Source organism: Pithys albifrons, chromosome 2 (genome assembly GCF_047495875.1).
Source record: "Pithys albifrons albifrons isolate INPA30051 chromosome 2, PitAlb_v1, whole genome shotgun sequence".
NCBI classification, from domain to species: Eukaryota; Metazoa; Chordata; class Aves; order Passeriformes; family Thamnophilidae; genus Pithys; species Pithys albifrons.
The window spans coordinates 63038043-63054031 of record NC_092459.1 but is presented as its reverse complement, the minus strand read 5'-3'; the positions used below and the strand labels follow the sequence as shown (position 1 = coordinate 63054031).

General features: G+C 38.2%; 1 protein-coding gene across 6 annotated transcripts in view; it reads left to right on the top strand.

The window, feature by feature from the left end:
• TIAM2 (TIAM Rac1 associated GEF 2) overlaps window positions 1–15989 on the top strand; it is a 165112-nt gene that overhangs the window by 103829 nt on the left and 45294 nt on the right. For 4 of the 6 annotated variants that reach the window (XM_071549260.1, XM_071549262.1, XM_071549261.1 and 1 more), the window contains 7 exons: window positions 347–493; window positions 4013–4075; window positions 8844–9011; window positions 11747–11852; window positions 12283–12360; window positions 13250–13342; window positions 14381–14641. In XM_071549260.1, the coding sequence (XP_071405361.1) occupies window positions 347–493; window positions 4013–4075; window positions 8844–9011; window positions 11747–11852; window positions 12283–12360; window positions 13250–13342; window positions 14381–14641 (916 nt within the window). The remainder of the gene's footprint in view (window positions 1–346; window positions 494–4012; window positions 4076–8843; window positions 9012–11746; window positions 11853–12282; window positions 12361–13249; window positions 13343–14380; window positions 14642–15989) is intronic. The other 2 variants (XM_071549264.1, XM_071549265.1) reach the window with 2 other exon arrangements.

Genomic DNA, 15989 nt, shown 5'->3' with positions numbered 1-15989 from the left:
CTCCCATTTTTGACAATTTTGAAAGTCTGTCTTCTTCTAGCAATTTCATATCTGAAGGATAGGTTTATCATGCTTCTTCAGAGCCTTTTCATTAACTTTTTTTGTTGTACAGACCAGTATTTTTTCAGTTTCTCCTTTCCTATGACTTCTAATTTTGCCCTGTGATAAAAAAAAATTACCACACCATCCAAACAAGCATCACTGCTGAAAGTTTAAAACATTGTCCTTGTAGCTTGGCATGTTACATTTACAAGTAACCCTCATTTGATACCTCAAGTTGAAAAAACTGTCAATATTTTGCTGTTATGAGAGTGATACAGGAAGGCCTGTCTCTGTGTTTAAATAGATCTGCTCCAGGGATGAAACTGCTCTCAGGAAACGTACCCTGTCTCTGTCACAAAGGGTTCGAAATAAGAAGGGTTTATTTTCTTCGCTGAAAGGACTGGACACATTGGCAAGAAAAGGAAAAGAAAAGCGACCTTCCATAACTCAGGTAGATCATATATGCTGTGAAGAGCGTAGAATGGCTTGTTTCTCCTGGGGCTCCTCCTGCAAGGTGCTGTTTGTGCACAGGGTAGATGTCTGCATCCAAAGTTTCAGTAGGTGTGGCAGACTTGCAATGGGATCATCACTTTTGAAGAATATATATCTAATATTGGGTTTCTTTGTGATAAATAACATTGGTGAATGACCCAGTACATTAATTATCAGCAGCACAAGACCATCAGGTTTGAATTTGTAACAAAACTTCTATTCTGGCACATTTCAAACTGTTTGAAAGTAGAGTTTCTTTGGAGATAGCGTGTATGGACAGTCCTTAACACGCTGTATGCTTGTTTCTGATTGGGACTATAAAGTACTGTTGCAATTCAAAATAGAGTAGCACAGGTGAGTCTTCAAAGGGAAAAGAAGAGAGACTGCTGCAAAGACAACCATCTTTGACATGGCCTCTCAAAGCAACACACACTGCTTGGCAGTACATTTTAGCCAGCAGAAGACTGCTATCATGCAAGAGGCCAGCTGTCAGTGTAGACAGCTGACAAATAATGCCAGGCCACTTTACAGCAGCTGAAGGCTTGGCCCAGGTTGGATATGCTGGGTCAGACTGGCTCTTGAAAGTGGGGCTGTGCCAATGCCTGCCCCCACTGAAGGGCTGCATTGCTGCTGAAACCACAGCATCTCACAGCAATTTTTCTCTTTGTGAAACTAATGGCCTGTGCACACATTTAGTGTAAACCCCACACATCAGGAGGCTGTGTTTTCCTAATAAAAGCACAGTTATATGTGAAAGAGAAGTTTGCTGCCTTTTCCATGAAAAAAGGTAAATAGAGCACAGACACTTCTTGACAGTGAGGCAGAAGGCATAAAGATGCACCCATGCTCAGAACACTGCTGTTTTTATTAGCCTCTGACATGTCTGTGGTTACTCTTGCAAAGCAGTATTTTGTGCGTTGTTCATTAGGTAACTTTGTTCCTGTCATTCCCTGGCCCTTGTATTTTAATTTAATTAGACAAAGAACTATGATCAGCACTTGGAAATTGGCTGTTCTTGCATGTCTGGTAATCTATTGGGGAATATTTAAACAAACCTATCTGTATGCATCTTCCAGTAGTGACAGAGCGGATGCAACAGCTTCAGTGTTGCAAAATAACATGTAAGGATTTTCTGGTCCTGTGGTTTGTATTTTTAATAGGTAAATATCTATATGTTACACTGGCATTAAGCTTCTTTGGATGGCTGTTAGACATTGTGGCACATTGATTGAGATGTGTTAACATAGTGACATTGATTAATAAAACTCAAGTCTGTCTTAGAAAAGAAGGAACGGAAGGAGAAATTTTCTCCGGATCATCCTTTTCATGTAATTTTCCCTGTATTCCCTAGCAGGTGAGTCTGGTCTACAAGTCCTGCACCTCTATTTCTTTATTAATGCAAGCCCTGAGGAAAGAGATGTTATGCCCCTTAGCTCTGTTCCCAGCAGAGGTGATACCTTGCACTGCTTTTAACTGGGTAATATGTCTTCTCATGTGCTTTATAGCCTGTGAAGGGGATTCTGTGGAGCTCAGGAAAAGGGAATCTTGTATCTCTGGGAAGGAGAGGTTCCTGCTGCCCTCCCAGTGATTTTCTGAGCACAGAGAAGGGAGCCCTGTCACAGGCAGAGGTGCCCCTAGTGAGTCTTCACTCTTCTTATTCCAAACCTTGCAACCAGCTGATCCAAAAATGTGTTCATTTTCATACACGAGCTGAGATTCTTGATTTTTAATTTTTTTTTAATTAAACATCCTACAATAAAGTTAAGGAAATGTAAATGCTGAGTGTTGTATGTATATGAATAACACCAGGCAATGACTCATACCTATAAAAATAACGAATTTTTAAAGGCATGGCTTGAAAATTGACCCATGAACCTAGAAGGTGGGGGAAAAGAGAACCACATCCTCACTGAGACTTGCATTGCACGCAGTTCTATATCAAAATCAGAATAGGCCTGAGGCTGACTTTCTTGTCTCTTTTAGCCCACTGGGAAGCTGGGTTATGCAGAGAAGTGGAGCTCACTTCTGTGCTCATTGTGTTCCAATGTTTTTGTCAAACAATAGATTAAAAAAATGTTTTGCTTTCTTGGATTTAAATTCATTTGACTGTGGCTGGTATGTTTTAGTCTGCTGTACCCTAGCTTCAAAATCAGATGGTATATTCTTGAAAATTGTTGTGTCAGAGAAGTTTTTAATTTTATCTTGTTTATTTTTATGGCATTACTAAAAAAATGTTCAGAGTTTCTATGCTAGGAGGCTTTCATAAACTTTAATGAAGTGGCTCAGTCTTTTACAAATCAGTTAATAAAACTGCACTGTAGCAGATGGGGGATGTCTAGGCTCACATTATCCTCAGTTTCATAAATGCTTATCTGCTTTCTTATGTCTAAATGGTGAACTGTTTGAGAAATCATAGGCAATAAAATACTTTGATTATGTCTGTGGGTGAGACAAGGAAGTTCAGAAGTGGTGCCCTTTATTTACATTGGCAGAAACTGGCTTTTGTATAAAATCTTGAGAGAGTTTGTTGTTGTCGTGAATTATCTGAAAGGCTTTTGTAAGTACCAAAAATTAAAAAAGAAAAAAAAAAGCTCAGATGTAAGTCTGATATTGTCCTGACTTTTTGTCTGCAGAAGGAGTAATAAAAATGCTATTTATATTTGCACCTTGGTAATGTTATTACTTGCAAATCTCAATGTTGTGTATAGACTATAAATTTATCCATGTGTTTTTACCAGACTTATCACCAAAACAGCTGATTGTGTTCATATTCATTTATTGGATTTAAAAAAAATTCATAAATAAGCCTAATATCTTTTTGAGATGCTAGTTAAACTTTCAAAACAGATGGACAATGTACATCTCAGTTTTTTCCTTTCATCACTTCCAAAGCAGACACAGTAGTCAGCTATATTCATTACTTAATATTGTGGGGTTTGGGTCAAGTATGCCTTTAAAGCTAAACTAAAAGTTTCAATCAATAGTGTTAAGCAAACTGCTTGGTTAGAAGAGATGAAAAACTGTAGGGTAGGAAGTTTTAGAAACCAACAACAATGGTTTGAAATAGTTCCTTGAATCATGATGAGATTTGTAGCTGTACCTAACAGTATCCTGAAGGGTGAAACTTAAAACTTCCAATGTAGTGCCTGATTTGAAGGTAAATGACTTTAATCTTATTGCTAAATAGTAGATTAAAAAAACTAAGGGAATTAATGGTTTTATACATATTTGAATGTTATGTATGTTGAAAGAGAAAATCTGCTTGAATTTTCTTTATATATAGAGATTTGTATTTATTTATTACTTCTAGTCTGAATAAAGCAATAAAAAATACAAAAAGATCCATGGAGTTTAGCAGGTTTATATATTTATTATTTTATTTTTAATTTTTATTTCTGAGAGGATTTACCCAACATAGATAAGAAATAAACATGTTTATTTGTTTAACCTATTTATTTATCTGTAATATTTTCAATAGGTTTTTGATTCAGCTGGAGGACATGGATTTCCTGGTGTCCAGAATTCAACCAACTCTGCTGAGGTAAGATATGTCTGTCCTCATTCTGCATCATTGTGTTTTTAAATTCCTAAATGTGTTTCACTAAGTGTATGATGGGGCTGGTTCAGAAACCCGAAAAAGGTTTATAAAATCTAGTTGTTGCTAGATGACAGGATTAGAGTTCTACTAATGAAACCACTTTAACCTAAGTCTCTGAACATTCATGGTAGTCTTTAAAAAAGCCCAACTAAACAAAACAGAACTCTAGAAGCTTCTTCACCGCACTATCTGTACAGTCTGTACACTGTATGAGAGAGATTTGGGACTGAGCTGGTTTGAAAGCATCCTTTATAGTATGGAAAATCATAGAATGGTTTGGGTTGGAAGCAACCTTTAAAGATCATCTAGTCCAACCCTCCTGCAATGAGCAGGAAAATCTTCAACCAGATCAGGCTACTCAGGGTCTCATCCAATCTGACCTTCATGGTTTCCTGGGATGGGACGAACCATAGGTATATTTCTCCCCTTTGCCTACTTCAACAGAACCTTTGTATTTTGAGCACAAAAGCAATAAAATCTCTGTAAGTTTGTGGAGAAGTGAGAATTAATGTATAGCTGGAGATTGCCAAAGTAAAGGGAGAGGTTGCAGCATCCCCCCAACAGCGTTATCAAGCTGTGATTGATGTTCTCTGGTGCCTAGAAGAAGGAGCAGAGCTGCTGCTTGTCCCTGCCTGGCCTCAGTCATGGTCCCTCTCCATTATTGCAGCCCTGTAGGAGCAGTGAATGTTGTCTGTGTGCTGCAGGGCTTATGTAGACAGCATCCTCCTCCCTCAGTAGGCTTCTGCAGGCTCCAGATAAAAAAAAACTTAGCCACAGGGTTTCTGGACTTCGTTTTCTGAATGGTATAGCTGGATTTCTTTAATGGCAACATGTGTCAGACTCAAAGGGGTATTTTTTTCCCCCATCTACCTCCTGTCACTTTTCTGCCTTTGTAGCCTGAACCAGATAGTTGCCTGATGTGGTTTAAATCTTGAAAGAAGACTTTGAAAAATCATTGCGTGATGCTGTTCCATTTCAGCTGGGTTTGTATACCACGTATTAGATAAAAAGCCAAATTCTGCATTTAAAATGCAATGTTGCTCTGGAAAATGATTAGCTGTTATGGAGACCCATAATGAATCCTGTGAGGAAGGTTTGGACAAAGTTCATCATTTCTCATAGATTTTTATGGTGTTTTTTTAATATCGTTATGTACTACATGGTTTATTTTCTCATCAAGTGCATTAATTTAATGACTAGGTAAGAAAGAAATATATAATTATGCAGAAGTTATACTACTGGGAGAGACATCTCTCACTGACAGCACCTAATCCTATAATGGTGTTCTGCCTTCTGAAAGTACCTTCACATAGTCTATTCTTTGAAAAAGTGTACTGAAACACCTAGATTCCCTTTGTTACTTGACCACTTCCTTGTTATTTCTTGGAGTGGGAAAGTATTTAAACCAGATCACTCCTCTCTTTTCAAAATAAGTTATAATTATGAGGTATTTCTGGTTGAAATGATCTACTGTAGAGAACACTACAAAACGTATCACTGGATGTGGTATGGGATGGCATCCATGTCCTCAGAGACAGCAAACACAATTTGTTCCCATTCAAACCTGTTAAAATGTGAAAAGGTTTGCCACATGAGAAGTGGCAAAATCTTATGGGTGCAGCCCCTGAAGATTTCTCCTGAAGGGCTATGACACCAACCCCTGAATGTCAACCCTCTTGGGGGTGGGAGGGTGACGGAGCTGCCTTATGCAAGAGGTTCTGCTGTGGGTCTCCTGTCCTCTGGCCTAACAGAAGCATTTGCTCTTCTTGAACCCTTAGCAGGAGACAGGGAAATGTTTCTGAAGGCACTAGAAAGCAGGCAGAATGAAGTTCTCTCCCTTTAGTGCTGTGTTGGTGAAGGGACAAGGTCTGTCTTCTTGTCCCAACCCTAGATAAAGAAGCCTTCTCCAAATTCAGGCAGGGGATTACAGCCCTGTTCCCCAGGTAGAAGGGGACCAGCAGGAGAGCAATGGGGCTGCAGGTTTTGGGTCAGGATTTTACAAATTTAGCAGGGTTGTATTTCAAGACTAGAAAAAGCCACTCAATTTAGGTGCTGTGCAGAACTCTGAAGCTAGAAAAACATTATTATTTTTATTGTCTCAACCCTATTTATAAACCCTTTTTTCAATGAGTATTAAATATAGCATAGGCATTTTTAAGATCCTGACATTTTGGTGAATCATACGACAACTCAGAAATGATTCATCAGAACTCTGAAAACCGTTACTCTGGCATCAGTGTGATTGCACTGGCTGGCTTAAAATGAAAAAGAGAAAAACAAACCCAAAACAGAGACAGCATCAAAACTTTTATAAAATGCTGCGCGAGGAGGGTAGCAAATGACAAATAGTGAAGTCTGCTGGGGAGGCTGTATTTTCCCTGAAAAGGATGATAAAACAGGGGCAAATAGTGGGAGAAAATGATTAAGTAACCTATTGGTCCTGGAGCAGCCTTGTGGTACAATGTGTGACAGTCTGCAAATCCTGGCACCTGTTTCTGGAAAATCGAATGGGTTGTTATAACATTATGTGGCAATGAATGAATGAACTATTGTGGAATTAGTCACTGCAGGCATAACAGGAAAAAAAAATCTCTTTTCATGCCAGATTTTCTGAGATGGAAAATGTGGATGAAGCAATGGTACCTTGACTGCCATTAAGGAACATAGTCATGTTTTATAACAGAGCATGCTTGAGCATCAGTGTACATGGCAAGGAATGGATGTATCTCACATTGTCTGCTGAGCTTTCTTTCCTGTCTCAAAAGTTTATACTAAAAGGTGGCCTTCAACCCAGTTCTCATTATCTTTAACCTCTATGATTTGAGGTTTGGGGTTTTTTATCTTTGGCAATAGTGAGATTTATTTCAGTTACACAGATTTGAACAGCTACTGCTGCAGTGCAATAAACCATTGTGGTAGTTGAAAATCTCTGAGCTGCTGGGAGCATCTCCCTTGTTGAGGCAAGCATAGCATCGGTTTTCCCTCGAGGAAGCCGCCAGGAAATTCAGTCTGGGTCATTTGTGCTGAACTCTCATAGCCTGCCTGTCTCACAGCCTTCCCCCTTTCTCCTTTCTGTTACTTACACCGTGGAGGGAGGCCGGCTTTTATTTCTGGGCACGTGATTTAGTGCTGAGAGAACTGTGCTTCTAAGGGAATTATCTCCTTCAATATCACCAGTATTACGAGCAGTCTGTAACTACAGCCACCAAGGTCAAACTTCACCTGGTGGAGATTTCATCACTACATTAATTGCAGTAGCATAGCATGATTCCTATTTTGTGTAAGTAGTAGCTGGATTTTAGTAGGATTTCCATGCACCTGTGTTAATTGAAATTTCATGTTCAACTAGTTAGAAGGGACAGTTGAGCAAGACAGACAAGATTCATGAATACCACTAGTTCACTAATATTATTCCACCAAACCTGTGTTCCTCTGACATCAAATCATTACCACGCCACACTCTGGTTGGCTGCAACCTGAATTTCTGCATTGTTTGGTAATTACCTGTATAGGATTGCTTGCTTCATCATTTTCACAGCCACAGTTGCTATTTGGAAAAACAAAATAATATTAATCTCTCTGTTGCTACTGGTAGATTGTTGTTAATAACTTTGCTGACTACAACAAGGGAAGCAGTCCCTGTGTAGTGATTTTACAGCAGCTTTTAATTGCAGTGCACCCGTGGGCTTGTGTCCCTGTGGAGAGGAGGAAGAATTGCATAATCAAGGGTCTTTTTGCAGCAACAACCCCCTCAAAACCAACCAACAAACCAACCAAAATTAGTAAAAAAAAGCATTAGGGAGTTAGGCACTCTGGAGAACAGTTCAGGATATTTTACGATATGTCTTGGGTGGCAGTACTGCCACCTCATGTGATTATTATCCCTTTCCAGTGGCTATATAGGAAATCAAGGCACCTTATCTGCATAAGCTCAAATGTCTTGGTATGGATATTTAAGTGATGTGCTGAATAGGCAGACCCACATCTACATGTGAAACTCCGAATTCCGAACAGCTCCTGGTGTTTTGCTTCTTCTTGGGTGACTTCCTTTGAAGCATACAGCCTGAAGTGCAGTACAGGAGAAAGTGAAGGGTGAGAAAGTGACAGGGAATTTATTCAGAGTGGATGTTGTTATTTGATCAAGCAGAGTGGCTTTGGAACGAGGGAGAATGTGAAGCAAAATGGTAAGCAGACAAATACCCTGTACTGCCTATGAAACAGTATATTCTTAATCTGTAAATAGGAGAGCTTTATTCCTGCTTTAGGCCTTTATTATGACTAGCCTTGCTCCACAGTGCTCTCTGCTGGAAGTTTACTGTATTGTCATTTTCTGTCAAAATTACAGTAATTCTGTTTATTGAGTTATTTATTGAGTTATTTTACATTTGTTAATAAGGTCTTCTTCAAGATTTATTTCCACTGTGATACAATACCAGGTAATTACATATTTCCACATTGAGTTAAATCAACAATTAACATGAGATATAGGTATAAAATCCCATAACAGGAATGCACCGGAAGTGCAACCCAAACTCTAGAAAATCAGATCTTCGATAGTGAATGACAGCTGGTAACAGAACTTCTTCCCAGGTTTGCCATGTTGGAAATTCACAGCACTGTGATAATCACTTCAACCTACTAATGTAATTCTGCTTTTGCTTGTTTGGGGATTTTTAACATCCACATGTTGTACATTTCTCCCTTGTTTCAGCAGCAAGTTGATGATTTGTTGAATGTCTACTGCTCAGTGCCAGAGAACATCCAGAAGGAGAATGCTTGGGAAACACAGACATATGTTCATTTTTGTGATGGCCAAGGAGTGGCGCTGACACTCAAGCCAGAGCACAAGGTGGAGGATGTTTTGTCTTTGGCATGCAAGGTACTTATTTTTCATGCACAATTGCACCTTATTAATAGCTGTGGCCTTAGAAGGGACATAGTATACCAGAGGATGCTTAAATAGTGATATGATTATCACTATTGTAATAATAATAGAATAATGATATAATATAGAATATTAATATTAAATAATAATATATAATATTATATTATTATAATACCACCATGTAGTGACATTAGCACATTGTCGCTTTCCTTTAGTTGTGTTATTTATGTATTGTAGTCAGAGTAGCAGGGTTGTGGAAAGGTTCTCCAAAGGTGTTGCTCAAGACAGTGCCCAGTGGATACTTAAAGAGCAGAGACAGTTTGTCAGGTAGTCAGCCCATGAGGAATCTTAGCACATGCCCACTCTATGTTGTCCTTGCAGCAAACCCGATTGTTCCATGCAAATTAATCACAGAGGAGCAAGAGGGACTGGTTGAGTCAATGCCAGGAAATTAAGACAATTAAGTCTGCTGTGACAAAGGCTATCATACATGTTTGTTTCTTAAAGGAACTTTTTAAGCTTTTAATTAAATACCAGTTCTACTTGTGAATTCCAAAGAGTAAATTCCCTTCTGAAAGTCAGTGCCAACAATTTGAGAGGGATTTATAGATCATGGGACAGAAAGCTGAGCCATAGGTTGAAGTTAAAATAGAAATACGAGTTTTAACTATAGACAAAACACCAGCACCTTTAGAACATAGCAACGTACTTAGCACTTTTGTCTCCGTGTGTGTCAGTGCTTGAATTTAGCTCTTAATTCCATGATTCAAGTCACTTAAATTAGGCAAGCAAGCTTTTTGGTAAAACTAACTCTTTACCCCTGACTTCTGTTTTCTGGACAACTGGTAAATATATTTTATTCACTTCACAAGGGGAAAAACAGGAGAAAAAGGAGCACTGCGCTATACAAATCCAGCTGTAGCTTTTGGCATAGGTTAGGGCGAATTTGAAGGTGAGCTTATTCAACTGGCTTTAAGTTAATGAATTTGAGGTTTCTAATGGAGGAAAGGACTCAATTTAATGGCTCTTTGCACCTGTTAATGTTGCAAACAAACAAACAAACAAAAATTGTTATGCAAGTTTTTAAAAATTTTATTTTTAAACTACTGGTTTAAAAATCGAAAGCGCACTGACTTAACCAAGTCTCAGTGTATTTCCGTGGCATCACAAAGAAGAAATTAACTTCTTGTGGCTTTTCCTGGTGGAGCCTGAATCCTGGAGAAAACGTTTAATGCTTGGCTTTACTTTTAAAACCCTGTCAGGCTAAGGGGATTGTCTGAGAAATTACTTGGCCACCGGGTGGCGTCGTAGAACTGAAACATTTTTAAGTCCTTAAGGTGGCATGCAAGACCCCTAAAGGAGAAAATAAAATTTCAAAAAGTAATATAAAGGAAATTCCTTACCTCTCTTACTCTATCATTCCAAAATAGTTGTAAATGTAAAGCTGAATGTTAATTTTCAGTGTCTCTATTGCATGAAAATTTAGTTTTACATGATTTGATTTTTTTTCTTAAATGTTTTTCTGTTTTATTTTGTCTTTCTATTCTGTATGTAAAGCTTTTCATAAGCATTCTCTAATGCTGAATACTTTCTGCTCATCTATCCTGGTTCTTTTCCTTCTTACATTTTCATTCTGCTCTGGTGAGTGTAAGGAATCTTTCTTCTTAACAGAACATGTATGAATGTTATGTGGATAAGGATAAAGTTCAAAGGGGTTGTTCATGGTTTGTTCATTTTGATTTTTTCCCCTTCACCCATGCTTTTTGGGGATTCTACTTTTCTCAGTTCTGTTTTCTGTCTGGGTTTTTTTTGATAGCACATATACAAAATCTTGTGCATTTGACTACGATTGTTCAGGATACAGAAAAATTGCAACTCATAAACTGTAACATGTAATACAATGTTAAGGTAATTACTAGTTACTCAGTAGATTTAGATTTCATAAGCTAAAGAGATGTGTTAAAGGGGTTAAATAACTCTCGGAGACTGTCATTCCTTCACTTTTAGAAATATTGCTTCCTTCTGTTTTAGAATTATTTCTCCATTAATATGCTAAGATGAAGTGTTTTGTGCTGTGGTCTCACCAGTATCCTGATTTTTCCGAGCCTTCCATCAGGGGCTCAGCACTTTCAAGCTAGCATCCTTTTGGAATATTCCTGCTTCCTTTTGACTTCCTGTAGAGACAGGATCTTTGCTTTGACCTTGTTGTAAAAAAAAAAAAATGAAACTCTCTGATCACAGATGAAACCCAGCAATAACAATAAAATCCAATAAAGACAAACTCTTAGGGAACCTGCTTGCCATCCCATTCTCTCTCCTGCCCATACATGCATAAACATTTTCTATATCAGAAGCAAAAGTTTCTGAACAGAACTGAATCATTAAAAGTAGTCGTAGAAAAAGGTGGTTTTCTTAAGTTCAAAAGGACAGAAAACAGTTGTGATATCTTTGGAGACTTACATTACTGCTCAGTTAATCTAATAGACAAGATATAGTGTTTATGAAAGAATTTGGGAGGATCATAGGGCAAAATGGAAATTGTTCGTGAACCTTGTCTTTTAAGCAAAGCATCTGGTTTTGTTTACAACAAAAAATAGTTGGAAAATGGCTTTTTCAAATTCTTTTGCATGATTTTAGAAGCTTTTTGTGTGTTTGTGTGTAACTTCTTTGTCTTCTAGGATTCTGGAAATAAATAGAAAATTCCAAACTCTATTATTTTTCTTCCTTAGATGAAACAGTTGGAGCCAAGACACTATGGTCTACAACTCAGAAGACTGGTTAATGAAAATACTGAATATTGTGCTCCTGAGCCATACGAAAACATAGTAGACCAGGAAAGTGTGTTTCCTTTTAGATAAGTTTGTCTGCTGCTGCAGTTGAATTGTCACCTACAAATATGTGAAATTTAGATCTAAAATAAGGTTTTAAAGCTGTTCTTGAACTGCATTCTGTCATCCTTGTTCACACATTTGCATGGCTAAGCACTGCAAACACTTTCTTCACGAACTGTTTGAAGATTTGAGTGAGGCTTTTGGTACAAAAGCAGAGTGTCAGTCTCTACTCCAGGCTGGGATTTTGATCTTTAGCTTTAGTCTCACTGATAGCAGTGATGCTTACATAGTAACACAATTCTCTATGTAAAGAAAAGAAATCTTAATGCAAAGAATAATATGCTTGTTTCTCATACCATATGAAAGATATCTTTGGCTTTTGCTGCTTGCATTTTCATAATTTGATGACTTGTGTTACCTCTTTTTCCAACAGGTGTATGATGAAATAGAAATTTGTCCATTAAATGTTTATCATGTTCATCTTACAAAGACTGAAAACATAAGTGATTATGGTAAGCTTCAGGAATTCCTTTTATTCTTCTCATTGCTTTCTTACTCTCTTCAGGACTTTTCTGTCTCTGCGAGCAGGTAGAGCCATCCTTGGTAGTTCAAAGTGTGACTCTGCACAGGACTCAAGGCCTAATAAGAAAGACCCAGATCAATTGTTTTACACTGGCAAGTGCATTTCTTATGCTTTGGAATGGTCCACTTTCTAATTTTGATACACTAACCAAATAATTCAGTCTTGGACTTGTCAGAAAACAAAAGTCCTTTGTCAGGATTAATAAAAATGCTGTCAGTCAGGCCATGGTCAAGGTCTGCCATTTTTTTGGTAATGGGATCCTCCATTGGCACAGTATCAAGTGTCCTTTGGAACAGGTTCTGACAGGTTTTTTATCTGTGGTAGGCAGTTATGCCTAGGAATAATTATATACCTTGCAAGGATACCTTTGTGAGGCAGCTTTGTGCTGTTCTTTAGCTGCACGTCTGCTGTGAATTGTTCCTTTCTGGGCTGTCCCACTCACTGGTCTGTATAGTTTGCTGCTTCGTAGTTTGGGTTTCCAGTTTTTTGAACTAAGACACCTCTATGTCTGATGGACATGCTGCATCATTAGCGTAATGATAAGCTGTTATTTAAATGTCATATGGAGTTGAGGTAGAAATTACTTTTTTGCAATGTAGCATTTTTTTTACAGCAGAGCATTACCTTTCTTGAGAGTTGAAAAGTCCTGTTAATTTTAACAGGACTTACAATGACTGGGAAACAGTATGATAATTTCTGTATGCTCCATGGGTGTGTTCTCACAAGAAGTATCCTCTTTCTTGTGTATAGTCTACTAAATACACAAAAGGGAAATGTTCCCAAGGAAGTTTATTTGATTTAAACCTTTTTTACTTCAGGCTTTGCTGTCACAGCACAAGTGGCTGAAAATGAGCATCTCAGCCGTATCTTTGTAAGTGATGTTCTCCACGATGGCCTGGCATACAAGGAAGGTATTGTATCATCTTTATGCTTAAAACTGTGCTTCATTATCTTTTTAAAGTCCAAAAACTTTAAGATGTTTTACTAATGCTGTCTGAAATGATTTTTTACTTTTACCGTTCACCGTTTTCTTTCCTGAAGAAGGTGTGTGATATTAGAAAAAATAGTATACACAGAGTAACTGAATTATCCTTTCAGTATAGTGGAGAGAGTTCTTGTTCAGCCTTGGAGACAGTCATCCAACCAAGTCCTTTTGCACAGAGGAACACACTGGAGAAATAGTTCATCTCACACTAGTGAACCTCATGGGCTTGATCAGTTTTTATGACACATCACTTCCACTTTTTCTGGCAATAAAAGTAGCCTTCCTTCCCAAAATAGTTTTCTGCATATATTTTTGTGAGCAGTTTCTCCATGGTGCTGCTCAGAAACTGTACTTCTCTTAACTGGCACATGTGAGGATCGCCCAAGTTCTGCTCTCTGAAAAACAAACCCAGAAAAATGGAGACAGAGATAATAATTTGCTACCTAAGGTCTACTTTGTTGTTGCTGACCTTGAAAGACAGAATTTGGTACTGTTTAGATTTATACAAAAGCTGATAAAAACTCCATCCTTTGTTCCAGTTTTGCACAAATAATTTGATTTCTGTGACTAGTGCTTTAATTCTTCCCATATAGTGAAATATGTGTTATGGTGCAGTATACTGGTGGTATATATTTGTGAGAGGTGGCTCTATTCTAATATGTTTGAAAGCTGTGCTGCTCTCCCACCTACCCTATTCTGCAGTATCTTCAAACAGAAAATACTTGATTGCTGTATTATGTGTTGACACCTATCAAAGTAAGAATGAGGTCAATCTGTATAATTATAGCCAAAATAAAACTCCTATTGATTCTAATGGACTTGTAGGATTAGGCTATTTGAGTTCAAACCTAAAACATAAAAGATGAATTGGCATAATGTTTGGTTTGTGACTCTTTATGTTTTATATTACATCTTTTGGTCTTTTGGTTTTTTTTTTCCCTTCTTTTCTTTCACATACTCCCAGGGCTCCGAGTAGGCAATGAAATCCTGAGCATAAATGGAGAGGCTGTGTTTGATCTTGACCTCAGGCAGATGGAGTTGCTGTTTTCACAGAGAAGTGTAATGCTCACAGTGAGGATGAGCCATTGCGGAACTCACCAACCCTTACATGTGTCCTGGTCAGATGGTGACATTTCCAGGGACCCAAAGAGTTTGTTGCCCCCTCCGAATCAGTCACAGCTCCTGGAAGAGTTTCTGGATAACTTCAGAAAGAACACAGCAAATGGTAAGAGGTTGACAATAGTTCCATTACTTTCACCTCACTTCCAATATCACTGGTTTTTAAAACTCAGATATGTTTAAAATTATGTGCTTGCCTTAGAAACACAAGGACAAACTGTTGAAGTTCCATTTATGTTCAATATCTGTCTGTTATTTTATTGGTTTGTAAGGAGTAGAGGTGGAACAGAATATGATTATGTCTGCAGGGAGATGATATTATTTTTATCTGATTGGGTGCACCATCCGGTATTATCAAGTGGTCTCTTAACTGTTCTGAGTCATCTTGGGTACCTCCAACACATCCATTTCCCACACATCAGTGGTTGAAATGTGATGGCTGTCAGAAGCAGAATGCTGTTCTGTGTCTACCATAGTTTACATGTGGTAAAATATCACATACATTAAGGGTTCCTTTAATGCAGTAATTGTCATCACCTTAAAAGGAGTCATTTATCTCTGCTCCCACCCATATCAACCTGTTCCTTTTGGGTGCAGCTGCCCAATGTGTAGAATAAAGCCTATGAAAGTAGGTTTTATAGGGATTATCTTGCTACTATGTGCTCGTATTTCTTACTCAATGTAATACTGTTGTATTAAGCATTGAATGGAGGATGTATCCTAGCAGTGCTGTGTCAGGATGTGATCCTGAGGGTTTCTGTATGAGGAGCACCAGGCAGGGAAGGTGCCTATGTGGTAAGGACTGCTCCTGGATGACATCACAACTCCCTATCACCAAGGAAGTGCCAATGCTCACTTCTGGGTTACTTTTTCAGGTGGAAATGGGAGGGGGCACCTAGAGGGTCTCTGCCACTGTGGGTGGAGGTGAGCCATGGTCACCTTTCCCTTCGCTTGGCTGATCTTACTTCGGTGGAGAACTTCATCTTGTGATACCAGAGTGCTTGTAAACATCTGCCTGAAATAGAAGATACATGGGACTCTCCTCCCCTTTCTTCCCACATCTTGACTATTTTTCAAACAAGATAGAAGGAAATTTAAGTAGTTTTTCACTGCAAAAAGTGCGGTTTCCTCAGTGTACCTCTGGAGGATGCTAGTAAAATTCTGCAGGAAAGCTAACCAGGATGCACTGCTGTGTGAGGGGAGCAGCAAGAGGTACAAAAAGGGATCGCTGATTTTTGTATATTATTATGGTGGCAAGTTTTTTCTGATTAGAATTCTTTTTGTAATTAAAAATGGGAAAAGCAAAAGAATCACATAGGAGAAGTTGTTATAATGGATTTAATTATAAAGCAATTTTATTAGGTCATCTTTTGAAATTAAAAGAAAACTGAATACAGGATTTGTGATTCAGTAAGTAGCCTCTCTCTCAGGGGCCTTATTTCAATTTAAAATGC